The sequence below is a fragment of the Mustela putorius genome, unplaced genomic scaffold (assembly GCF_011764305.1).
Source record: "Mustela putorius furo isolate JIRA1106 unplaced genomic scaffold, ASM1176430v1.1 tig00003962_pilon_pilon_pilon, whole genome shotgun sequence".
In the NCBI taxonomy this organism is placed as follows: Eukaryota; Metazoa; Chordata; class Mammalia; order Carnivora; family Mustelidae; genus Mustela; species Mustela putorius.
Window position 1 is genome coordinate 19,146,042 of NW_025422106.1, and position 26,956 is coordinate 19,172,997.

At 39.4% G+C, this 26,956-nt stretch overlaps 1 protein-coding gene across 2 annotated transcripts; it reads left to right on the forward strand.

Annotated features, from left to right (window-relative positions):
* Positions 1–1,876: 1,876 nt before the first annotated feature.
* UTP6 (UTP6 small subunit processome component) lies at positions 1,877–25,591 on the forward strand. Of its 2 annotated transcripts, XM_045070118.1 has the most exons (19): positions 1,886–2,133; positions 3,821–3,905; positions 5,057–5,098; positions 5,508–5,600; positions 6,288–6,335; positions 6,702–6,765; positions 8,890–9,008; positions 10,686–10,763; positions 11,545–11,626; positions 12,136–12,217; positions 13,102–13,286; positions 13,841–13,920; positions 14,303–14,380; positions 16,728–16,907; positions 18,423–18,503; positions 18,721–18,830; positions 19,641–19,707; positions 22,552–22,624; positions 24,058–25,591. In XM_045070118.1, exons 1-19 carry the CDS (start codon positions 2,042–2,044, stop codon positions 24,207–24,209), a joined length of 1,791 nt encoding a protein of 596 aa, XP_044926053.1. In that variant the 5' UTR covers positions 1,886–2,041; the 3' UTR covers positions 24,210–25,591. The 2 variants fall into 2 exon arrangements, with proteins under 2 accessions (XP_044926054.1, XP_044926053.1); XM_045070119.1 differs by lacking the exon at positions 22,552–22,624 and having other exon boundaries at positions 1,877–2,133.
* The last annotated feature ends 1,365 nt before the right edge of the window (positions 25,592–26,956 follow it).

Here is a 26,956-nt window from a genome sequence, read left to right on the forward strand (position 1 = left end):
ATCTAGGAATCTGAGACTCAGTTGGCATTATTCAAACACAATTTCCTCTGCTATATGGGATTTCTCTAGCGGATGTTGTTGTTCTTGTTTTTCCTCTTCAAAAGCTCCTTGAGTTGTTATTTTAAAATATTTGTGATCAGAGTAGGTGAGTTAATATATAAGGAGCTTAGAACAGTGCACATAATAGCTGGGCGTCTAGAAGCCCTAGATAAGAGAGAGCTATTATACTGAGATGCAGAGGAAACAAAAGATAGCTTTGCCATTATTATTATTATTAATTAATTAAGGATTTTGTTTCTGAGAGAGTGCACCTGTGCACGCTCACACACAAGAGGATGTGGGGTGGGGCAAAGAGAGAAGCAGACTTCCCACTGACTGGGAAGCCTGATGCCAGACTCCATCCCAGGACCAGAGATCATGACCTGAGATGAAGGCAGGTGCTTAACTGACTGAGCCACCCAGGCACCCCTGCCTTTAACATTATAATAATTGTTAGAGCAAGATAAACATAGATGCAAAATTTGAAAATAAGTGAGGAGAGTATTTATAGCTGGGTTGATTTAAAAACCATAGTTATCTATCAAATTTGCCTTGAAATGAAAGATTAAAATCTCTCAGCTTGCTGAGTCCCTTGGACCTAAAGAAATCTAGCAAGTGCCATTTGTTATTCTGTCATGCATTTATTTATTGAGTGCTTATTATTTTCTAGGCACTGTTCTAAGCTCCCAGATGTCTAGTGAACAAAACAAGTATTCCCTACCTATTTGGAGCTTACTGTATAGTAGCATCCCTACTTTCACTGTTAACACAGGCTGGGGATTTTCTTTACAAGGAAATTTAACCTTTGCTTTACATCCATGAGTTTCTTCCCGTCTACAGCAGAGGGATCCAGAAATGAAGCCGAAGCCAACCTTTGCCTCAATTCTGAGACTAATTGGGTAAAATGTGAAAGGAAAAACAAGAAACCCCCCCCAAAACCCCAACAACCAACCATTAAAAAGGAAAGGCACAGAGGTGGAACATGGTTAATTGCTAAACCTATTCCCCTTTATAAATCACAAGGAGGGAACGCCAATGTTGAAATAAACAGGTCTAGCAAGAACTCCTGCTTTTTTTTTAAATCATCTTCCAGAACTTAAAAAAGAATTCAGTCATGTAGTTATTTTAGGTTTAGTAATTATACCAACAATGTCACTTCCACGCAGAGTTGTCTGATGGTACCCTTAGAAATGCTAACTTGCTTGGGCAGTGGTTTAAAGAGAGTCTATACCTTACTGATTTATTTCCGTAACTCCCTAAGTTTTCACTACCAAGCTCCCCTCTTCTAAAATCATATACTTTCTGATACCCACCCAGGGCCACGTGTTTTAAAAGATCTTGGGGGTGAAAGCAGAATTATTATTTAAATAATGAAAAGTCCTTCTATTTAAAAATTAATCGGCCAATTAGAGATTCTAATTGGCACGTGAAAAACCGGTGATATCACACTGGTTTACCAAGTCTAGTCGAAAGCAGAGCCCATAGTATTACGGACAGCCTGCCAGATTCCGCGTCCTTTATGATTTTCATTACTGACATTTTCAGATGTTCGCTATTGGAAAGCGAGGACGGCCGCACAATAAAAGGGGACAATATTCCGCAGAAAACGCAAAACACGTCTCCCTCAGGTAACTGCTCTGAACCCCCGCAGGTGTTTTCTCGGATCTCCGCCCATTTCTAGGCCCGCGCGCGTTTAGGACCGCCCCCACGCCGGCTCCGCCCCACCTCTTCCCTCCCCTCCTGTCCACGTGAGCACTCCTGCGTCTAAGGGGTCCTTGCAGCAACCCCACAATCGGCCACAGAGAGGTGACAGCCGCCGTAGGGGCCAGAGGGCCTTCTTCAACGGTGGAGGCGGCGGAAGCGGAAGAGGCGGGACCTAGGACGCACGTTACGTCAGCACGTGCGAGCGCTGGGGCTGGGTCTCCGGAATAGAAGGTGGGCTCTTCCTTCGCGTGTTGGCGTTGGAGAAGTTCGCCGGTGGCTTGTGTGGGCTTGTGACCTCATGGCGGAGATAATCCAGGAACGCATAGAAGATCGACTCCCCGAATTGGAACAGCTGGAGCGCATTGGACTGTTCAGTCATGCGGAGATTAAGTGAGAGAGAGCTGAGGGGGGGCTGGGACGGGAGGAGAGGGGAGGAAGTCTGTGGGGGGGGCAGGGATGCGGGGGACACTTAATTGGGTTTATTTTTCTTAACCTGGAAGAACCCCATTTTCATTCTTTGTTGATGCCTAGAATTTGTCATTCGGGGCAAGGTGGTCTGTCCACTCGCCCACGAAACGCCTGACAGCTCTTGATGAAGCCGGTTCTTAGTGCTCTAAAGATGATAAAACTAGGATGCCAGTATCAGGAGCTACCTGCCTTGCGCGTGCTGGGGGAGACAAATTAAACATTCTGCTTACACTGCGGCGTGCTGTAGGTTGATTGTACTAGAGTGTACTGCCCTAGAGATGCAGAGAGTGCTGTGGGAGCCCAGGAGGAGCGGATAAATCTTCCTAATAAAACATGAAGGTGGGGGGACCATTTAATTCAATTTCGTGTTCTACCTCGGGGCGTGGCCAACATCATCTGGCACATGGTTGGCATTGAGTAATTTTTAGAATTAAGTTTAATGTTTTTTAATGGTTTTCTGTGATTGTTTCTGCATTTTACAATGGTTGTGATTGTAGTAATGTGATTATGGAAGCCTTAAACATTTGTTAGTGAAATGGCACATAGAAGTGTGGACTCTTAATGAGTGTTCAGTAAATGTTATTAACTGTTTTTTTTTTTTTTTCTTTTAAAGATTTTATTTATTTATTTGACAGAGAGAGTACAAGCCGGGGAAGCAGCATGCAGAGGAAGAGAGAAGCAGGCTCCCTAATGAGGAAGGAGTCTGATGGAGGGCTCCATCCCAAGACCTGGGATTATGATCTGAGCTGAAGGCAGATGCTTAACCAACTGAGCAACCCAGGGCCCCTGTTATTATTACTAGAGACAGTTATTGATCTTGCATATCTTGTGTTAAATTCCTCTGATACACACATTTTGTGTTCTCTCTAGCTAAATACAATGAATCTCTTTCTGTGAGTCCTTTGTAGTCTTATAAACCTGCCTAGGTAGAAACAGTAGGGACAATCTAGGTCTTTTTTTTTTTTTTTTTAAAGTCTGCATGTTGAAAACTCATAAGAGGAATTTAGAAAAGATACTTTTTTATTAAAACCTAAGTGACCTGAATTTGGAGGAAAGTAAATCTTTACTAGTATCACATATAAATAATGTAAAGTACTTAACATTGTTTGCTTTGGTGGTGGGAATGTCAGTGGTTCTGGCAGTCTATTAAGATGATTTTCATGATAGTTTTAAAATACATCCTGATGCCCCTAAGCACACAGAAATAATGATGTGAGAAAATACTTGCTTACTAAGGATAATTATGTGGGAATTTCAGGTTTTGGAAAATGTGTTTTAAATATATTAAAAATAAACTTAATGGGCGCCTGGTTGGCTCAGTCATTGGGCGTCTGCCTTTAGCTTGGGTCTTAGTTCCAGGGTCCTGGGATCAAGCCTTGCATCAGGCTCCCTGCTCAGTGGGAAGCCTGCTTCTCCCTCTCCCAGTCCCCCTGCTTGTGTTCCCTCTCTCACTATATCTCTCTCTGTCAAAGAAATAAAATCTCAACAACAACAACAACAAAAAAACAACCTAAGAAAACCCCCAAAGTTCCTTAACTTAGGCTCTTTTCAAGTGTTACCTTTTTTTTTTTTTTAATAAGTGTTGCATATTAAGTGCCTTTCTCCTCAGAGCTATCATTAAGAAGGCTTCGGATCTGGAATATAGAATACAGCGAAGAGCCCTTTTTAAGGAAGACTTTATCAATTATGTTCAAGTAAGTGAATAAGTTCATTACTTTTTATTCCCTTCACAAATTTTAAATAAGTTCTAGAATGGTGCGCTTGATTGAGTTTTCTATGAAATTCTAGAATTGATGATTAAATGGTAATTTTTGAGCAGAAATAGAGGTGATTCAGGAATAGCATTGCTTAACTACGGCTTCAGTCCTTGGCAAACTGAACTTTTCTTTATTCCTTCTATAGTGTTAGTAGATCAGGTACTGCCAAAGATACTGTGTATCAGGATGTCAGCAAGAGAACTGACATACTATTTCTTGTGGGTTGGGGGAAGGAGAGTGGGTTTGACAACAGTAGGTGGTTGGAAAGTTAATATTTATGTGTGCTGCAAATTCTTCAGTACTATAAATGGATGAAAGATTTGAGTGAATATAAAGTGTTAATGCTGGACCAATTTTCAGATGGAGGAGAATAGCTAATATGTTGGATAAAAAAACCTAGCTGGACCCAGTAGTAAGATGCAGTGTTACAAGACTGAAAGTTCTGACCTAAGATTAAAAAAAAACAGGTGAACAAGCGAGACCTGACTACAAATCTTATATTTGGAAGAGGTTTGGAAGCTCATAGTGGAGCGTATTACATCACAAAATATAATCTCTATGTCAACTATACTTCAGTAATAAGTTTTAAAAAGGAAAAAGAAAAAAAATAATCTAATTGACTGTATAACAAAAGTAGAGTATGGAGCAGGTTAACTGAGGACATTGAAACAGTAGGCACTGAGAAGATGTTAGTTTGAATAAAAGTGTTTTGCACTTATCAGACCATGGCTGAAGCATTGTGTTAGGCTTGACACTACAACTTAAAAAAAAAAAAAAGTATTTATTTATTTGAGGGAGAGCGAGAGAGAGCACGAGCATGGGGATGGGCAAAAGGAGAGGGAGAGAATCTTAAGTGGACTCCTCCCTGAGTGTAGAGCCCAAAAGGGGGCTCAGTCTCGTGATCCTGAGATCATGACCTGAGCTGAAATCAGGAGTCAGTTGTTTAAGCCACTCAGGTGCTTCCACCCCAATTTTGTTTTTATTCTTAATTTTTATTTATTTTATGATTTCAACTAAATGTATTTCTTGCATTTAAAAGGTTATAAATGTTATTGTTTTCTCTTTTTTTGTATGTTTTTCTTCCATAGTATGAAATTAATCTTTTGGAGTTGATTCAGAGAAGGAGAACTGTAAGTAGATATTCTGGAAGTTGGAAAAATTTATTTGAGAGAAAGAGAGAGAATGAGCAGGGAGAGCAATGGAGGGAGAGGGAAAAGCAGACTCCCCACTGATCAAGGATCCCAATGTGGGGCTCAGTCTCAGGATGCTGGGATCATGACCTGAGCCAAAGGCAGATGCTTAATGACTGAGCCACCCAGGTGGCCCTGGAAGTTGGAAAATTTTAGAATTAAGTAGTGTGGCTCTATAACTAGAGGTTGGGTTTGGGAAGCAGTTGGCATTGATAAGTTGTGTGGTGATGTGCTCATAATGAGTATTTGTAATTATTTGTTTTCTTTATCAGTACTGTTTAAGATCAAGTAGGAATGTTGCTGTAGATAAATGTGATTAATTTGAGGCTTTGTGTATGTCCTTTTTTAGCGCATTGGCTATTCATTTAAGAAGGATGAGATTGAGAATTCTATTGTACACCGGGTGCAAGGTGTCTTCCGACGAGCTTCAGCAAAATGGAAAGTAAGTGATCAGAACATCTTTAATTGTAAGAGATGTAAAGATTTGTATTGTATGTACTGAGATTTAAATATTCAAATGTATTATTTATTTTTGGGTGGGTCAATATTTAACCTAATTATTATATCATTATTTAAAACCACTTAACCAAACCATTAAGAAAATTGGTCTTTCTCTGAGGATGGTACTGAAAAAGGTAGGTTTGATACGTCATTATGGATTAGAAATTTGGGATTTGTTTGGGTAAATCTCTAAGTGAAGTACATCAAAGACTTGGAGGTAGAAGATGAATGGTTAGAGTACGGGCAGCACCTCACTCACTTGATACTCTTCAAGTTGGGCTCTAGGGCTGCGATACAGTGTATAGGGAGTACTTTAGGAATGGCAGAGTACTTGGGAATGACAAATTTTGGGTTGCTTCCCCTGATTGACCTCATTTAAGACCTGCATTGAACACATTGGGTAGATAACACATTTTGTCTTAGAGAATGGTAGGTGGGAGTGGTGGCCAGATGGAGTTACCACATTTAAGAGATCTAAGGCCTCAGTGAGGAAGAGCATGTAGACTGAGCGATGTGTTGTAACATTGGCCTTTCTGAAATCTACCTCTGTTTCTAAAAAAAATTAGTGCAAAGTTGTATATGTATACAGTTAAATTTCAGGCAGCTTACTACATTGTTTTTCTTGCAGGATGATGTTCAACTTTGGCTATCCTATATAGTCTTTTGTAAGAAATGGGTGAGTATTGGGCAGCTGTTTCTTGCTTCCTTATAACTTCTTTCAGTTAGTCTGCCTTATAAGAAGGCTGAATTTCTGTGTAACCTTTATTTATCTGAATGACTGTATAAATGGCGTTTAAGCCAGAAAATGATTTTTGTGTTCTGTTTGTTCAGTAAAGTTGAAAATTTTTAGATATTTGGAATGTTTACATGTAGTGGTTTAGGTAGAAGAAAGCCATGAATGTATCCTGTATTTATATGTCTCTACAACAGCAGATCTTGCCCCATTGGATTTTAAGTTGGTAAGGAAACAGTACCAGATCACTTAGAGATTAGTAACAATGATTTTACTGGATAGGAAGTAGAATTGCTTTTTCTCTTTCAGGCTACCAAAGCTCAACTTAGCAAGGTATTTTCTGCCATGTTGGCCATTCATTCAAACAAACCAGGTATGGTGAGTTCTTCATCAATTTTTCTTCTACCCTTTATGTAGACTCCAAGCTATTTTGGAATTTATTTTTCTTAATAAACCTAAAAGAAATAATTCTGAGAACTTGAGTGTAGGTACTTTTGGTTTCAGAATAGCTGCCTCTTAGTTCATCGCTGCATATTGTGTGCCACTTATTGGGTCAGATATTGTATTTGTGGGTAAGAGGGACTAAATTTCCTCTTACTTGTTTGTTTTAAAAAGTATTTAATTATTTTTTAAAAACTATCTTTTATTTTCTGTTTTTTTAAGATTTTATTTATTTATTTGACAGAGAGAGAAATCACAGGCAGGCAGAGAGAGAAGGGGAAGTAGGCTCCCTGCCAAGTGGAGAGCCCCATGTGGGGCTCCATTCAGGGCTCGATCTCAGGACCCTGAGATCATGACCTGAGCTGAAGGCAGAGGCTTAACCCACTGAGCTACCCAGGTGCCCTAATTTTCTGTTATTTTTTAAGGGAAGCTCTATACCCAGGGCACCTGGATGGCTCCCATCAGTTAGGGTCTGGCTCTTGATCTCAGCTCGGGTATTGATCTCAGGGTCATGAGTTTGAGCCCCGTGTTTAGTTCTACACTGGGTGTGAAACCTACTTTAAAAGTCAGTCAGTCAATAAATAAAGTAACCTCTATGCCCAATGTTGGGCTTGAACTCACAACCCAGACATCAAGAGTTGCATGCTGTGTTGACTCAGACAGTGAGGCACTCCACTAAGTTTGTTTTTAGATGATGATCAAATAAACTCTGGTCCTTTGAGGGACATTCTGTTTGGATGCAGTCACATTTAAGAAGAGTTGAAAGGAGAAAACTTAAAAACATAAAGGGGAATATGTTAATACAGATTTTTCAAGAGTGGTTGGCCTACGGTAGATACTCATGTTTTCTAAGAGATTTCTCTTTTGAGTACTGTGAAGTGGTACATCATTTTGTATTGGAGGTGCTCCAGTGTCAGGTATTAGGCTCAACCAAGTTCACACAGCACAGGCTAAGGTAGGCTACATCTGGTACTAGTTAATTCAGAAGGATACAGCAGGACAGCATTAGGTAGAGTACTCTTAGCAATAGGGAGGTTGGTCTCTGGTCCTCAAGGTGGCATTTAGGTATGAGGGAATGAGATCACATGAATCGGTAGAGGAGCCACTCTGGCTTGGAAGACCTGTGGATGGGCATAGATAGCTTCCACGAATCCCAGAGAGCACTGTGCTCAGCTTCAGGAGTCATATGTTTAAGAAAGCCCAGAGCAGTGGCTCTCTCCCACTCACAACCCCTCTAGTCCAGACGTGGTTACCAACCATGAGTCATTTTTACCAAAATGAGTCTTGTCTGGTGACATAGTTGACTTATATTAAGTTTATTAAGTGGGGAAATAGCTAGAATGTTAAGGTTAATTTCTTGTGTAGAAAGACAAAGGTTTTTGTTTTTTTAAAGCCTTTATTCCCAACAGATGTAATAAAATTTTTGCCTTAAAAATTAAATCATTCAAAAAAAAAAAACCCTATGAACTACTTAAAGCAAAAGAGCAAAATATTTTTATTTCATTGATTCTAAAATACATAATTTTCCAGCATTTTAACACTTCTAAAATTTGTGTGTGACTTTTAATGATGTCGATCTCAGATTGGATGAGGACACAAGTATCCATGGATACTATCATTCACATCTGTGCTTCAGAGTACCTAAATAAAGCAACAGTACTTTACAGATAACCATTAGAAACACCTTTTCTCCATCCCTTTTCTCTTTTGGTAAGATTAAAAAATAATCTTTTAGGGGCGCCTGGGTGGCTCAGTGGGTTAAGCCGCTGCCTTCGGCTCAGGTCATGATCTCGAGGTCCTGAGATTGAGTCCTGCATCGGGCTCTCTGCTCAGCGGGGAGCCTGCTTCCCTCTCTCTCTCTCTGCCTGCCTCTCCATCTACTTGTGATTTCTCTCTGTCAAATAAATAAATAAAATCTTTAAAAAAAAATAATCTTTTAAGTATTAAAATTAGAATTTAAAATTTCTGTTTTTTAAATTTTAAATTTTTAGAATTTAAAATTTTGGTTTTTCTCCATTGATTTACTGAAGTGAAATCTGATGTTTTTCATTTATAGCTTTGTGGATTATGGCAGCCAAATGGGAAATGGAAGATCGTTTGTCTTCAGAAAGTGCAAGACAGCTATTTCTTCGAGCTCTGCGCTTTCATCCAGAGTGCCCGAAACTTTATCAAGAAGTGAGTTGCATACCTGTAAGATGAGAGAGTGATGTCTTAGTTTTGGTCCTCTATGGACCTACATTCTTTATTAAGTTAAAAAAGACTTTGATTTATGGAGGCTAGGGATAAGTAGGGATTGCTGCTGGGAAAAAAGGTAACAAAGATATTTCTTGGCCAGCAATACACGTTGACCATGTGCAGCTTCCATCTTGTTAGTGAGAGATGGGAACTCTGACCTGCTCATTATGGTTGGGAGGGATAGGAAACTGAACCCTACCTTTTTTAGTTGTGGGGCCAGGGTTCAGCCGTCTTTATGCTTTTTAAAAAATATATTTTATTTATTTGTCAGAGATAGAGAGCGCGCACAAGCACAGTGAGCGGCAGGCAGAGGGAGAGGGAGAAGCAGGCTCCCCACTGAGCTGGGAGCTGGACGTGGGGCTTGATCCCAGGATTCTGGGATCATGACCTGAGCCAAAGGGAGACACTTAACTGACTGAGCCACCCAGGCACCCCAAATCTTTTTTTTTTTAAAGATTTATTTTAGAGAGAGTGTGCGTCATGCATTTGAGTAGGAGGAGAGGACAGAAGGAGAGGGGAGAATCTTAAGCTGATTGCGCTGAGTGCAGAGTCAGACACAGGCCTTGATCTCATGACCTTGACATCATGCCCTGAGCCAAGTTCCTTTCTATGAGCTGAGCTGAAACCAAGAGTTGGGCGCCCAACCAACTGAATCATCCAGGTGCCCCGGGGCATAAATGTTTTCTGAGAACTTATTTTCTGGGGCATCTGGGTGGCTCAGTGAGTTAAGCCTCTGCCTTTGGCTCAGGTCATGATCTCAGGTTCCTGGGATCGAGCTCTGCATCAGGCTCTCTGCTCAGCGGGAAGCCTGCTTCTCCCTCTCTGTCTGCCTGCCTTTGTGTCTATTTGTGATCTCTCTCTCTTCTCTGTTAAATAAAGAAAATCTTAAAAAAAAAACTTGTCATTTTCATATGTCTTATAACATAAAATTCAAAGTCCTAAAAATTCTGGAGAAGTCCAAGTTTATATGTTAGTTGTGCATTAGTTTTTCTTGTTATAGCTTGATTTTGCTATTGATTTTTAATTTTGAAGTAATTATAGATTCACAGGAAATTACAAAGACAGTACAGTGAGGTCCTGCATTCCACTAACCAGTTTCTCCTGATGGTTACATTTTATAATATTACATAATAAGAAAATTTAGTAAATTGACATTGGTAGATGTGTACATATGGTTCTATGTCATTTTTTTTTTTAACGTGTAGATTTGTGTAACCACTACCACAATCAAAATACAGAGCTGTTTTACCACCACAAAGATCTTCCTCCTCATAAATGTCTGCTAGTTTCATATCAAAATATTATACTGCCCACAGACTTTCCCAGATCTGGTACTTAATAGGTGAAAAATGGCATCTAATGTATTTCTGATTAAAAAAAAAATATTTACGGGGCGCCTGGGTGGCTCAGTGGGTTAAGCCGCTGCCTTCGGCTCGGGTCATGATCTCAGGGTCCTGGGATGGGATCGAGCCCCACATTGGGCTCTCTGCTCAGCAGGGAGCCTGCTTCCTCCTCTCTCTCTGCCTGCTTGTCATCTCTCTCTGTCAAATAAATAAATAAAATCTTTAAAAAAAAAAAATTTACAAAGATTTTTAGTTTATTATTTCCCTTGTGTAGTATTTTAGGATGGAGTTGATGCATGCTGAAAAACTGAGGAAAGAAAAAGAAGAATTTGAAAAAGCCAAAATGGATGTGGTAAGATCCGAATGTGTTGTCACGTGTGAACAATTTGTAGTGTTTTGAATCTGCTTAGGAGTAAGAGAAAATTTTTAGAATCTATTTTTGTTCCCAATTTAATGTCTTAACTTTGAAACTTTAAGATGAGTCTAGAGTGGATTTAATTAAATGGGCTTAGTAGTAAAAATGGAATTTTGTGCCTTAAAAATAGACATTTGGAGTAATTGAAGTAGTCCTCAAAATTATTTATTACTGATGGAATGGTAAATGGTTTTTTTTACTCCTTTATGGTTTCATTAATGACATATTAACAGGTTGAAGGAGCTTGAGGGTTGTGAAATGTGTGGTTGCTAGCTTCCTTTCTTTTTCATTTTACACAATTTTTTTGGTGACAATAATTTTAAAGAAAGAAGTTTTAGAATGTTAGAGCTGAAAAAGGAATTTCGCTATCATCTGTTGTGGTTTCCAGCTGTGAACTTTGTTATTCAAATAAGAGTTGACACAGAGGGGTAAACATGGCATGTAAAACCTGACCTGTTTCGGTCTAAGTAGAGAGTCAGGCCTTAAGCCTTGTGATCTTGTATCACTCTAGGAGCCTGAAAGAACACAGTTGGAAGATCAGTGGTCTGGTTCAAGCTGCACATTTTACAAGTGAGGGAACTGGCCCAGAGAGAGAGACGTGATTTGCCAGAGGTCATACATATGGCACAGGTAGTCTAGGACTGTTAATTTTCATCCTAGTGCTTTTTCTGGTTCCCGGCTGTATCTTTTAAGTTATATTTAATATAATACTCTTTAGGGGAATCTTGATTATCCTGAAGAAATCCTTAAGGGCGAGTTGGCACGGATCATCTATAAGAATTCTGTAAGCATAATTAAAGGTACGCATGTTTTGAAAATTTATTTATGATGGGAGAGTGAAACATTTTGTTTATAATAAGAAAGACCTTTAGCTAATTTGGAAAATTTCTGTTAGAAATTCTGTTAGAACATGCATAAAAATTGTGTACGAATAGTGCCCTGTTTCTTTAAGAAAAGGTTGATTGCCCCTTAGGATATACTTGAACAGTTCAGTAAGTTTACTGAGTATTTTATTCACATGGGAGTTTTATTCACACGGGTGGTTTAGAATAGTTCTTTATGCTGGGAAGAAGTTTAGAAAAAAGGAAATGTTTATGAATACTCCAGAATATCAGTAATGGTTTTGCTTGAGTAGTGGATGATGTGTTTTTCTGTTTTGTCTTATTTCTCAATTAAAAAAATAACCAAACAAAATAACTCCAGCACATCAAGAAAGTAGTACTTTCTTGTAAAAAAGTGAAAGTGATACTTTAGAGTAAAATGATACTTGAGAGTCTTACTCCCCTCTCCCACTTTATTTAAATTTTAGGTGCAGAATTTCATGTGTCCCTGCTTTCAATTGCACAGCTGTTCGACTTTGCCACAGATCTGCAAAAAGAAATTTATGATGAGTAAGTAAAGTCATGGAAAAGTGAATATGTCTACTTCTAATCTTGTGGTAAAAGTTTGAGATTAGGTGTTTAGAAAGGGGGAGAGAAGATGCCACACTAAATCCTTGGAAGAAAGCGAAGTTTTAGGACTGTTGTATCATAGTAATTTATATTAAAAAAAAAAAAAACAAAAAAAAAGCCTTCTGGAGAAATTATTTGACTCCCTTATGGGCTTCCCTTGGGAAATAATTGGCCTTTATTCAACAACAAATATCCTACAGCTTATATCAAAATATTTGCTGGCATGTCTTTTATCCGTAAAACCAGTGGTCGTTGTGAGTGTTTACAGTTGATGCTGCAGGCAGTTACATTCTTCAGTGTTTGAGCTTATGGTTTGAGAATTATTTGCAGCCTGCCTCATGAGTACTTCCCTCTTAGGTAGCCCCCCTTACTTTTACAGAAGGTAAAATAGAACTCGGATCAGTTTGCTCTTTGGATTTTTCAGGGCTTTGGTAGAGGGTTAGGTTGTGCTGCTTCTTTGCCTCTATTATAGAAAAATCAAGAGCCTGGATATAATAAGGTTCTGCAGGGCTCGAAGAGTGTTGTCATGTCACACATACCTGTTGATTTGACTTTGAGAGCTAACTTGAAAATTAACATTTGAGAATGGTATCTGAAACATTCCGAAACCTAAGAAATGTGCCACAACTCTGATCAGTTGACAGAATTTATGCAGTGAGTGTGAAGGTATCAGGAGGGTCTTTTGGGAAGTTGTCTCATGGTAATGGGATTGTTAAAGGGGTGTCTGTCCAGGGTACATTTTTAGAGCATAGGGAACTGTCTCTGTTTGATACTCTGAGTTAGTCTTGTGTCATAGGGCTGAATGCCAGTAAACTATTTTTCAGCCTTCAGGCCCTGCACACAGATGACCCTCTCACTTGGGATTACGTGGCACGGCGAGAATTAGAGATGGAGTCACAGCCAGCCGGAGAGCAGCCTGCCACAAAACAAGCCAGAGCAGTGGAGGTGGGCCGGAAGGAGGAGAGGTGCTGTGCTGTGTATGAAGAGGCGGTGAAGACTCTCCCTACAGGTGAACTTCACCAGACCTTGTTGTGGTATAGCAGGGATAGTGTTCACAAACGTGAAACTAAAGCTTCTGTTCCTGTTACGAAAAATAAATTTTCAGGAATCTCTCTCTGGTAGTTGACAGTGTGCCTGGCATTCCAACTTGTTCTTTTGTGGTTAAAAATGGAGCTTTTATGACCTTCCTTGATAGTAATGATGTTTATATTCATCTCTTTGGGGGAGATGATACTTAGGAAATAGTAATTTAGAAGATTGTCCTTCCTTAATTATCTTTTAACATAGGTGTACTTTCAAATTTTGTAATATAGGGGTATTAAGGTAGAGGGGATGTATAACATGGATGAGGTTTTTAGTTTTTACAGTTCATTGGTTACTCAGTTGCTTTTCCCCCTAGTATTTGAGATGATTGATTGGCTGTGATGGGAATGACTAGTTTTTTTCACCAGACTCGTTTAAATTCTTCTTCTGGGGAATATTCCACTCACAGAAAAAATGTATGATGACTGTTAAATGGAGAGACTGGAGATTTGATTAGTGTAATCTCTCTGACTTTCCCAGAGGCCATGTGGAAGTGTTACATCAGCTTCTGCTTGGAAAGGTTCGCTAAGAAGACCAGCAATCAGTTCCTCAGAGACAGGGTAAGGGACTTAAGGTACATTACTTATAGTGGCTGATGAGAAGGTGACTGTTTTCTGGAAGAAGAGCAGACACATGGCTCCTTTGGGGCCTGGGATAGCTTCTAAGAACTTCATGCTTAACCTAAGGTCTTTCTCTTTGTGGGTGACTAGTCATTCTGAAGGTCTGAGTCTGCTGCATCCTTGTTCTGGCCACCTGGTTAGGAGGCGCTCTCTTATTGGACTGTCTAGGTGTGGCTTTTTGACTGGTCTAATTATAAGTGAAACCACCTCAAGTTCCTTCTCTCAGTTTTCAGAAATGTGCAAAACTGTACTTGTTCCTGTCAGAGGCCAAAGACTCCCAGTGGGTTGTTTGTAACTAAGTGAAGGATTTTTCTGATTTCAGAGGCTGGAAAGAACCATGACGGCATTCAGGAAGGCACATGAACTCAGACTTCTACCAGAATTCCAGTATAAGCAGTGGGTAAGGACACATTCACTGCCAGTAACACGTACTTAATTCCAGTTGGTTCGTGCTGGTGTCATGTGTTTTAATATATAGTTATATGACTAACCCCATTTGGAAGTTTGAAAGGGAAGATGTAGAGACATGATGTTTGTCTCTCAGTATTTGGTGAATGTCAAAAATGAAATGTTTACCAGTAAAGGGAGGTATGTTATATAGTGGAAAACACTCGGAACAAGGGGTCACAAGTTGGAGATTTATTTTGTCTACCCATTGATCTTTTTGTGAATATCCTTTTCTTGAATGTGTGCCTAACCCAGATTAACCATCAGTATGATAACAATAAAGACAAACCAGAAGCTGACATTTCAGTAAGAAGCTTATTAACCCATTCCTGTTCTCTGGGGTGGATAAGGATTTTAGGGGAACTAGGATAATGTGCTCAGGGAATATGTGGTCTAGATTGGGTTTTGTTGCTTAATAGCTAGGTAACTTGGGCAAGCCACTTAGCCTTTCTGAGTTTGTTTACTTGATTTTAAAATAGTGATAGTGATCTTTGTTTTTGACAGCTTACAAAGTTCTTGACATGTGTAAAAATGTTCATTCATTAACATTTAAAAAATATTTTTTACATACATCTAGGTAATGCATATACTGTGTACTAGTCTGCTGCATTACACCATGACTAAGGTGCCCCTTTCCCATTATGGCATCTATCTGGGAAAAATCCCAGGCTTGGATGAGTTCAGCTGCTCGCATTTGAGCTATCGAATACCGGCAAGATAGTCACCTCCTATAAAGTTAGGTGGACTTTGCTCTGAGTATTGTTTTGGGAGCCCTGCTCTCTTTCTGTTGTGACTGTTTGGTCATTTACCACTCTGGCTATTTAGACATTCTCTGCTCCCTAAATCTCTGATGCTGCCCTTGCCAAGCCTACTACCTCACCACTCTTGTGCCTTTGCCTTTAGTTGAGAGTTCCTCAGTATACGGCTTCTAAACTTAAAATGCTTACCTGACTCCTACATCCATCATTTTTCCAGATTATTCTCCACAGAATGATCTTTTAAAATTGATGATCAGATTGTTCTGTGGCTTCCCACTGTCCTAGATTGTTCTGTGGCTTCCCACTGTCCTTTGGATAAAGCTGGTCATTCTTCCTAATATGGCCTTGGCCTCACCAGCCAGTTCTCTAGTATACATTCTACCTTCTACATTCTACAGCCAAGTTGAACTTGGATTTCCTTTTGTTTCCAAATTGCCTCTTATCTTTAATTCAGCCTCTTGCATATGCTGGTTGGGAGAGCCTTCTCTAACTAATGCCTAACCTTCCGTAAGCCTCGCATAAATTGTGTTTCCTGTCTCATCGTTGCCGTAGACTGTGTTGGGTGCTCCTGCTTTGTACTCTTGTAACATACGATTCTTTCTTTGTCATGGCAAGTGTTAGACCATCTCTGTTGCTAGACTAGAGGCCCTCAGGCGGTGGAGAACATGCCTGAGTTCCTCATTATTGAATAAAGCATATATAAGTATGTGATAATAATGCTTGCTGAATGAGCAGATTACATATTGCCATTTATTTACTCTTCTACAGTTTTGTAAAATTAAATTGGTTTTAGGTTTTGTTTCTCTTTTGTTACAGTAGTGTTGATTTAAGCCTTTTTTTTTTTTTTTTTTTTTAAGATTTCCTTTCTTTATTTGACGGAGAGATCACAAGTAGGCAGAGAGGCAGGCAGAGAGGGAGGGGAAGCAGGCTCCCTGCTGAGTAGAGAGCCTGATGTGGGGCTCGTTCCCAGGAACTTGAGATCATGACCTGAGCTGAAGGTAGAGGCCTAACCCAATGAGCCACCCAGGTGCCCCAGATTTAAGCATTTTGAACACATAAGATTTTCTTGTGCTTTGGGTCATCTTTGTTAAAATAAAATTTCCAAGTTTAGATAGGAACACTTTCATGACTCTTGTTGCATAGTGTCAAATACATTTCAGAAAAATTGTACCAGTTGATTGTATGCCCAACTCCATTTGAATGAATAAACCTGTTACATTATCAACCCATAAATACTGGTTTTGTCTGATTTTTATATTCTCTTGGGTAGGTGAGGGTTTTAGTATATTGAACTATTAAAAACATCCAATCTAAATTATTTAGGCCCTCTATTTTGTACGTCTTCCCTATTTTTTGGTAGCCTTTTAGCAATAAGAGCAGGCGGTGGAAGACATTTCAGATAATTCACTTTGTGCCATTGTCAGAAGTTAAGTGGAGATGCTTTGAAATAACTGCCTTAAATGAGGTCTCTTTTTTGTCCCCCCAGCCTAGATGATCTAGCTTTCGGTAGTTAATTTTCCAGTGATCTTTTGTCTTCTCCAGATCGAGTTGTTGCTGCGTCAGGACTTCTTAAAGGAAGCTCTGGAGGTGGCAGTAGCTGGGACTGAATTGTTCAGAGACTCTGTGACCATGTGGCAGATGAAGCTGCAGGTGCTGATTGACTCCAAGAGCCCTGACATAGCTCGGCTCTTTGAAGAAGCTTTTGTGCATCTGAAAGCCCAGGTCTGTGAGTTGGGTCTTTTGTATTTCATTTTGTTTGGGAAACCTTTTGAGACTGAGCCAAAGCTCATTTGAAGTGTGCTTATCTGATGAGGGCTGACCCCAAAGTACATATGTGCCTGTGGGTCAGGTGTCAGGAGTGGAAGAATTTCCTTCCATTTAATAGCTGATTTCTAGTTTGTTATTTGAAAAATGACTACATCAAATGAAATTACCTGTTTTATTTTGATATCTTGTAAGTAAGAAATATTGAAAGTATGGTTTTCCCTTGCTTCCAAAGCTGTACGTACACTTAAGTCAGAGTTATATTTTTTATTTTTTAAAGATTTTATTTATTTATTTCAGAAAGAGAGCAGGGCGGGGAGCAGTGGGGAAGGGACAAGCAGACTCCTTGCTCATCATGAGCCTGACTTGGGGGCTTGGTCCCACAACGTTGAGGTTATGACCTGAGTCAAAATCAAGAGTTGGATACATAACTGACAGAGCCAGTCAGGTGCCTTTCAGAACCTTTATTTTTTAAAATTGTATCAAAGATTTGGATTTTTTGTTTGTTTGTTTTTAAAGATTTTATTTATTTATTTGATAGGGATCACAGGTAGGCAGAGAGACAGGCAGAGAGAGAGGGGGGAAGCAGGCTCCCTGCTGAGCAGAGAGCTTGATGTAGGACTCGATCCCAGGACCCTGAGTTCATGACCCGAGCCCAAGGCAGAGGCTTTAACCCACTGAGACACCCAGGTGCCCCGTCAAAGATTTGGTTTTTAAAGTAACCTTTACACTCAACGTGGGGTTTCAACTCACAACCCAAGATTAAGAGTCGTACACTCCACTGACTGAGCCATCCAGGTAACCCCTTTTATATTAGTAAGAGGCATGAGCAAAGGTCAGAAAGTTGAGTCTGGATTAGGTAGTACTTGTGTCGTGGGTCCTAGACAGCAGAGATGTGACCTGGGTAGCTGTGGGTCTGACCAGCTATGGACCCTTCAATACTTAATTCACAGATACCTGAGGATAGTAACTGAAGGCAGTATTCCAATAGATGGGAGCTGGGACTGACAGGAGAGTACCACTTTGGGGGTCTTGGTCACAAGTCCATCTGTGCTCTGGCATGCCATCCCTACTGGGCCCTGAGAATTTGGTTATCATGAGGACAGACTGGAAGTGAATCCATATTTTACATACTGAGTATTTAATTTAATTAAATTAATTAATTGATTAATTAATTTATTTTTAAAGATTTTATTTATTTATTTGACAGATCACAAGTAGGCAGAGAGGCAGGCAGAGAGAGAGGAGGAAGCAGGCCCCCTGCTGAGCAGAGAGCCCAATGCGGGGCTCGATCCCAGGACCCTGGGACCATGACCCGAGCCGAAAGCAGAGGCTTTAACCCACTGAGCCACCCATGTGCTCCCATACTGAGTATTTTAGTAGGAGCCTGTCTTTATGGTAACTAGTTTTCAGAGTGTAGAGCTAAGCCATCATTTTCTAACTTTTATTTTTTTTCTTTCTCACTATGACCAGGTCTGTCTGCCATTGTGGATTTCTTGGGCAGAGTGGAGTGAAGGTGCCAAAAGCCAAGAAGACACAGAAGCCATTTTTAAGGTCTAGGCCCTATGTTCTGAGTTTTGTGGTGGGTGGGGAGTGAGCAAATAGGTTCCCTAGTTGGCTAGTTTTAGGGTTATTTTTATAGCAGATGTTCTTAAAGCACTGTTAATTGAGCAGCCTGGGATGGTTCTGGGAAAATATGCTTTGATACTTATAAATTTCCTCTCACAGCTTTTGTCCTTTTTTTTTTTTTTTTTTTTTTTTTAAATTGTAGAAAGCTCTCCTAGCTGTCAAAGGTGCTGACTCAGTCACTCTGAAGGATAAGTACTTGGATTGGGCTTACCGAAGCGGTGGCTACAAAAAGGCCAGAGCTGTGTTTAAAAGGTGCTCACAAACTTTCATCACCATTACGCGTCTTTCAACCGTATATTCAGCCCCCCATACCTAGATTATATGAATGGCATATAGTATCTGAGGAAGTAATCCAAGAGATTTTTTCAAAAAGTCTTTTTTTTGAACAATAAAAGCAGTTCATACCCATTGGTGGAAAATTAAAAAATAAAAACTTAATTATAATAATAATAACTCTTTATAATCATGGGGAAACACATGCTTAATATATCATTTAAAAACTTTGTTTCTACATATTTGAGATTCTATTATAATCACATTTTGTATACTGCTTTTGTCGGTGAACACTGCACTCGCCTTTCTGCTGTCAGTAACAGTTCTTCATGCACGTCATTTCGTTAGAAATGGCTGTGTGGCACACCGCTCTGTAGATGTGCCATTATCTAGATGGTCATAGTAATACTGCTTTGGTGAACATTTCTGCACCAATATTATTTATCCGTATTAAAAATTACTTCCTTAGAATATATCCTTAGAAGTGGAATTACTGGCCTCCTTCAGAACGACCTTGAGATGTAGTAGAGGGAACTTCAAACTGTAAAAGTGAGGAAGAAGAGAACAGGAAGAAAACTGGATAGGAAAGAGCTTGGTGGGGTTAAAGAGTAAGTCCCTGGACACTGGAAGTGTTGAGAGTGACTGGCAGCCAAGTCGAGTCCTCGCGTTGCCTTCTGGCTGGGTCTTTATTAAACCATGCATTGTGGAGGCGCTGGCGTGGGGATTTAGATTCCTGGGATATTAGAGGCTTTCTGTCTCTGTGGAAGATAATAGTTTTCTCCTTTTTAGTTTACAGGAAAGTCGTCCGTTTTCAGTTGATTTTTTCAGGAAAATAATCCAGTTTGAAAAGGAGCAAGTAAGTATTCTGTCTTTGCATTTTTTGTCTGGGAAATTGAATTAGTGGTTCCTCTCCTATATGGCAGCATTTTTGTCATTTAAAAAGCTTTCATATGTAGTATAAATTTCCAGTCCCTTCATCTAACCACTTTTCATAGAGATGGTTAAGGAGTGGTAATCGAGCAAAGAAGAGAAAGTCCGTATCTGGAAAATAGAATACTCAGATGTCACCTCATAGGGGAGACCTTCCCTGCCAGGTGGGGCGAGGTGCTGGTTCTCTGTCTTGGGAGCACCCTGTTTGTCTTCTGTATTGGGTTATGTAAGGTAGAGGGTAGGGAGTAACTCTTTCTGGTGTGGTTTTTTTGTTTTTGTTTTTTGTAAGATTTATTTATTTATTTTAGAGAGAGAGAAAGAGAATTAAGTGTGTGTGCACGAGTTGCAAGGAGGGCAAGAGGGAGAGAAGGCCCAGACTCCCTGCTGAGCATAGAGCCGGATGCAGGGCTTGATCTCACAACCCATGAGATCATGACTTGACCTGAAACCGAGAGTTGGATACTCAACCAACTGAGCCACCCAGGTGACCCATGTTTCTGGTGTTTTTATCTGAACTTGTGAGTGAGGGAAAATACGGGAAGATCTCTGTTTAAAAAATAATACATGAGGGGCACTTGGGTGGCTCAGTCTGACTCTTGGTGTCAGCTCAGGTTATGATCTCAGAGTTGTGAGACTGAGTTTCGTGCTGAGTGTGGAGCCTGCTTAAGATTCTTTCTCTCCCTCTTTCCCCTCTCTGTGTCTCTCCATCTTTCTGTCCCTCTCAAAAAAAAAAAAAAAAGTATAAAAAATAATACACGAAAACCAACCATATTTAAACACAGCCAACCATATTTAAGTCTTTATTATTTACTTTTTTTTTTGTTTACAAGTGTACACTCAAGTTTTATTTCTGGTTTATGTGCCATGTGGAGATTCTCTCTTTTTTGCTTAATGTTAATTTGTGAACACATTTCTGTGTTTTTCCCACAATTGTCATCTTGAATGGTTATGGTGTTAATCTTAAATCCACAGTTTTCATAACTAGTCCATTATGTATAGATTGTTTCCAGATTTTTGATACTGGAAACAAGAGTGCTGTAAGCATTTTGTTTATACAGCATTTTTTTCTTTGAAATTCTTAAGATAAATTCGTTTGACTGGAGAGAACAGTTCTTTTTATGGTTCTTTATATATTATAAGATGGTCCTTCAAAAGAAGTGTACTACTTCAGAGCAATAATCAGCAAGTATATCAGTATATTTTATTTCCTCACACCCTTTCTAAATCTGTTAGTTTTAGAAGTTAGAGAAAAAGTTTTGCTTTTTCTCCTTTATTTGTGTATTTTGATTGGTGTTTATTATTTTTACTTGAAATTTGAAAATTACTTATGAGGTTAAACTCTTATTTTTACAGTTTTAATCATTGTATGGGTCATTTATCTGTTCTTGTCCTTATAGTGCAAGAGGTAATATAACAAAATAATAATCAGGCTTTGTGTTAATAACATAATAGGTATATGTCTTGGGCAGTTCTCAGCTTTGGTATCACCCTCCATTGAGGAGGTGATGATACCTGTTGCAGGGGTGTGCGGGTTACAAGGCCAGGTACTGCATAGAAAGGACATTCTGAGAATTTAACAAAGTGTGATTCTGGGGCACCTGGGTGGCTCAGTGGGTTAAACCTCTGCCTTTGGCTCAGGCGGTGATCTCAGGGTCTTGGGATTGAGCCCCGCATTGGGCTCTCTGCTTGGTGGGGAGCCTGTTTCCCCATCTCTCTCTGCCTACTTGTGATCTCGCTCTCTCTGTCAAATAAATAAAATCTTAAACACAGTGATTCTGCTCTTCATGCATGTGTTTTATAGTATGATAGTCTTAGGGAAGAGAGATTTGAATGAGAAATCGTTAACTTGACTGGACAAAGGTACTTTTTTTAATTTTAATTTTTTTATGATTTTATCTATTTGACAGACACAGTGAGAGAGGGAGCACAAGCAGGGGGAGTGGGACAGGGACAGGCTTCCCACTGAGCAGGGAGCCTGATGTGGGGCTCAGTCCCAGGACTCTGGGATCATGACTTGAGCTTAAGGCAGCCGCGTAATGACTGAGCCACCTAGGTGGCTGTATAAGAGTATTTTTAAACTGTAGATTTTACTCTCCTTTGAAAAATGAAACAAAAGAGAATACATTTAAATGGAGATAGAGGTAAAGAATGAGTATTTATTGTCTGTAAAATTAGTACCAGCTACTTTGGTAGGTGCATAATTAGCCAGCATTTTAATTGAATCTTTGTAGTTGCTGTAAGAGATAGCATTATCCTTGTTTTATGGGTGAGGAAACTTTTAAGGTCAGAGGGTTAAAAACTTGGGGAAGGTTATATAATTAGTATTTATATATGCTTCGCCTTCATATAAAAAGTTTGAAGGTGCACATAGCTAATATGTGCCAGGGCCCAGACATACAAAAGAAAGAAATCGTTAGCCACAGGGAGTAAACCTTCTCCATTTATTTATTTAAATCCTAGTCTTCCTTCAGGGCTTTCAAATGTATTTCCCTATGAAGGTGCCCATGTTCCCCCAGCTGAGAATCAATTAGGCTATTTTCTGTGCTATCAGAGCAGAGTGCTCTATCACTGTTTGACATTGACTTCAGTCTGGTGACTGCTGCATTTGACTTTCCTCTGGATAAGGGGAGGGGTGTATTAGTCCTAAACCTGAGCCTTTTCCCATTCAGATACCTAGTAGGTGGTAGCTGTTTTAACAGTGTGATTGAAAGGAACTTGTGACATTATGGATTAGCCTTTTGAGTCAAGATTGTCCTTTTACGTTTGTTAGGAATCCTGCAAAATGGCGAACTTAAGAGAATATTATGAGAGGGCTTTGAGAGAGTTTGGATCTGTAGATTCTGGTAAGTAAACTTCAGTTATAGACATATCTGTTTCCAGGTGTGGTGTATAACCCATCAGTATGATAAGAACAGTCTTTAACTCTTTCTAGCCTTAATCATCAGTATGATTAGAGCAGTCCTTAACCCTCTTTGAGAATAAAACTTGCCTCCTTGCCCTGCCTCCTCCCTTACTTTGTGCATAAATACTGCAGACGTAATTTGGCTTATAATTTCAGGTTCACAAGGTCAAGAGTTCATGGGTCTTCTATTAAGAACTCTGGAGTAGAGAACAATTTGCTTGGTTTGGTCCTTTCAAAACATGTGATACTTGTAAGGGAAAGCTTAATAATATAGGTCAGAGTAAAAGTGGGACTGATAGAAGGGGGAGTGGGATGCTAATTAACATAGTTGTCTTTGGCTGTTGCCATACTGCCCTATTTTTATATGTTATATATGTTATATGTTATAACATTTTATATGTTATATAAAATCTGTTTACTTACAAACTCAAAAACAATGTCTAGTAGTTAAATTTAGGTTAAAAAAAAATGTTAGTTTTTACAAAGTTTTAGCAGACCTTCTGGTGAAATTAATGAAAATGGCGTTTTTATTTATTTTTATTTATTTATTTATTTATTTTTTAAAAAAGATTTTATTTATTTATTTGACAGAGAGAGATCACAAGTAGGCAGAGAGGCAGGCAGAGAGAGAGAGGAGGAAGCAGGCTCCCCGCTGAGCAGAGAGCCTGATGCGGGACTTGATCCCAGGACCCTGAGATCATGACCTGAGCCGAAGGCAGCAGCTTAACCCACTGAGCCACCCAGGCGCCCGAAAATGGCGTTTTTAATAACCCAGGCAGGTTTTATTAGGCGTTGGTAACAAAGTTAGAGTGAACGCATTGAAATTCGGTTTCACCTTCAAAGAGACTCAGCAAAATCTTCCCTCTAAAATATTTAGTATTTTCGGTTTTTGAAATACACAGACTGTCATGATTTTATTTATTTATTTTATTTATTTTGAAGATTTTTTTTTTATTTGTTTATTTGACAGAGAGAGATCACAAGTAGATAGAGAGGAAGGCAGAGAGAGAGAAGCAGGCTCCCCGCTGAGCAGAGAGCCCAATGTGGGACTCGATCCCAGGACCCTGAGATCACGACCTGAGCCGAAGGCAGTGGCTTAACCCACTGAGCCATCCAGGCGCCCTGTCATGATTTAAAGTGAAGTTTTCCATTTAAAAAAATGTTTGATACACCTTAGTGTAAAGAAGCTGAGAGAAAAAAAAAAGGAAGAAGCTGAAAGGTATTGTTTCATACAGGGCTCTTAGGGAAATAATAGCAATAAGTTTCTTAGAAATCTTACACTAAATCAATATTAAATAGTGAAGTTTATATAATAAAGCCTTGTCAATGATCTAATTGTATGTTTACAGTAACTTTTCTTTGTTCCCTTTAAAGATCTTTGGATGGATTACATCAAAGAAGAATTGAACCTTGGTAGACCAGAGAATTGTGGACAGATCTACTGGCGAGCCATGAAAATGTTACAGGGAGAGTCAGCAGAGGTTTTTGTAGCTAAACATGCTATGCATCAAGCTGGCCATTTGTGAGAAGAGGAAAAACAGAGCCAAATTTGTGAAATCGTATTTTAAGCCCTCTGGCCAGATTTGTATTGTGAGTTCATCTGCAATTTGCTGAGAGATGGCAGACTAGATGGCTGTCTGATTTGGGGACATATTTTAATTTAGTTAGTGCATTAATCCTTAATTCCAGAAAAGAGAATTGCTATTTAGTGGCCAGAGGCTACTTGTTAAGGCTGAACTTACTGTAAGTCCTAAATGTTTTCCAAGATAATATGGAAATCATAAACTTGAATTTCTTTTGTTATACCTGGTCAAGAATGAGTATCTCTAATCTGGACCTAGGGGCCTGTGAAAGTAGAGGAGAAAGTACATTTGCATTTTTTATTCTCTCCTTATTAAAAAAGTATACATGGTGTCCATTTGTTGTAGGAAATATGGAGGGAGCAGAGTAACGGGAAGAAAATAAAAGTACCCCATAACCTCATCCTTTGGAGTTAAACTTCATTTCCATTATGAGAATTAGGTGTATACTATTAGATCATTTACTCAATCATTCATTCGCTGAGTGTACACTATGAGCCGGAAAGAAGAGAAGCTTTCTCACAAGGAGGTAGGGATCTGGACATCCTGAGAGAGCTTGTTGATGCCACAGAAGAGGATTCTGAGTATTGGGGGCAAAAGTTGACCTTTGAGAGAGAAAAGACATTATATGTAAGTGTCTTCTATCTCTGGGACTGATCTTTAGAAAAGTGTCTACAGTGGGGAGACCCAGCAACAAAAGGAGGGCAATGGATTGGGAGTAGATTAGAGCAGCAGAGAAGGCCTTCAGAAGCAAGGGTGGAGGATGGCCTGGAGCAGAGAGGGCATTCTGGGAGCAGGGGAGGCAACTGTTTGAATTTTATATTCCTTAACTGAGCATTGATGTCACTGGTAGAAGCATTCAGTGTATTTTTACTTAGCATTGTTTCACTTGTGTTATTTTACCATGTTGTTAAATAGTCTTAAAAACATTTAACAACTTTTTAACATTATATTGTATAGATGAGCCATGACTTATTTTACTAATCTTTTGTGTTTGGACCTTGTCATTCCTAATTTTTTTCTTATAAATGCTGTTGATGAAAATTCTTACAAATCTTTGTCACATCCCTGGTCATTTCTTCAGGAGATTGACGGTTGATGGTAGAATACTGAATTAAAGGCTATAAGTATTTTAAAGAATATTGACATGTATTCTTGCCAATCTGCAATGTAGGAGAATACTTTGAAGCAGTGTAGGAAAATGTCAGACCTTTACCTGCAATGGGTATTATATTTTAAATTTTTACTATTTGAATAGGTGAAAAGTGATATGTCATTGTTTTAATGTGCATTTTTTTATATTAATGAAGTTAATGTGTTTTTCCTGACTCTCTTCTTTTTTCATGTTGACAAACTCTTTTCTTACTAATTTGAAAGAATTTTTAAAATACTACTTTTTAGTTTGTCTCTCCTTTATTGCAAATAATTAGCTCTAGGGTTTTTTTTTTTTCTTCTTTTGTTTGTTTTTTTGTGGTGGTTTTGATTCCCAGAGGATAGTTTGGTGTGTGTATGATTTCTTTCATTGAAAACTCTTTCTCTTGCTGAAGACAACTCATTTTTCCCCCCAAGGAGTTAACTAAATTTTCTGCAACACTGTGGCCAGTCATTTTTCTATTAATTTGTGGTACCTTTTTTTTTTTTTTTTTAAAGATTCAATTTATTTGAGAGAAAGCGCACATGAGCAGGGAGAGGGGCAGAGGGTGAAGCAAAAGCAGACTACCTGCCTAGTGGGGACTCCAGTTTGCGGCTTAATGCTGGGACCCTGGGATCATGACCTGAGCCAAAGGCAGATGTCCAGTCTACTGAGCCACCCAGGTGTGCCCCCCCCACCTTTTAAAAAAGATTTATATAATTTGTAGAGAGGGAGCTCATGAGTGGGAGGTGCAGAGGGAGAGAATCTCAAGCAGAACCCCCCATTGAGTGGGGTACCTGTCATGGGGCTCAGTTTCATGACCCTGAGATCAAGACCTGAGCTGAAGGCATGCAGCAGTTGAGTCAGATGCTTAACTAAATGGACCACCCAGGCACCCTTGTGGTACTGCTTTTATTACATAATAAATTCCTATATTAGAGTCTGTTTTAGGACATTTTAAAAAAAGATTTTATTTATTTGACAGAGAGAGAGATCACATGTAGGCAGAGAGGCAGGCAGAGAACAGGGGAAGCAGGCTGTCTGCTGAGCAGAGAGCCTGATGGTGGGGCTCCATCCCAGGACTCCAGGATCGTGACCCGAGCCGAAGGCAGAGGCTCAACCCACTGAGCCACTCAGGTGCCCCAGGAAAAATTTTTATTTAAAATTATAAATTGAGTGTAGTTGACACAATGTGAACATCAGTTTCAGGTGTACAACACAGTCCATTCAACAACTCCATATGTTAGCTGCGCTCACCACAAGTGTAGCTCCCATCTGTCATCATACAAGTCCACTACAGTATCACTGACTATATTTCCTATACTGTAGCTTCTGTCCCCATAATTTATTCATTCCATGACTGTAAGCCTGGGTCTCCCACTGACCTTTAACTGTTCTGCCCATTCCTCCTGTACACTATGTTTTCAAATGTCTTATGTGTGACATTTTTTGAGGGAGATGAAGGAATAACCTAATGTCCCAAAAGATTGTCCTCGTGAGCAGGAATCCCCATTTCTAACTTTCCTGCTACTTCATTGTTAAAATGATTATCAGGCCCTTA

Excerpts from the sequence above, each read along its gene's own strand:
- UTP6 (XM_045070118.1), top strand. The coding sequence starts at position 2,042 with ATGGCGGAGATAATCCAGGAACGCATAGAAGATCGACTCCCCGAATTG. Across the intron at positions 12,218-13,101 it reads CAAAAAGAAATTTATGATGA|CCTTCAGGCCCTGCACACAG; the intron begins GTAAGTAAAGTC and ends ACTATTTTTCAG. Across the intron at positions 18,831-19,640 it reads GCCAGAGCTGTGTTTAAAAG|TTTACAGGAAAGTCGTCCGT; the intron begins GTGCTCACAAAC and ends TCTCCTTTTTAG.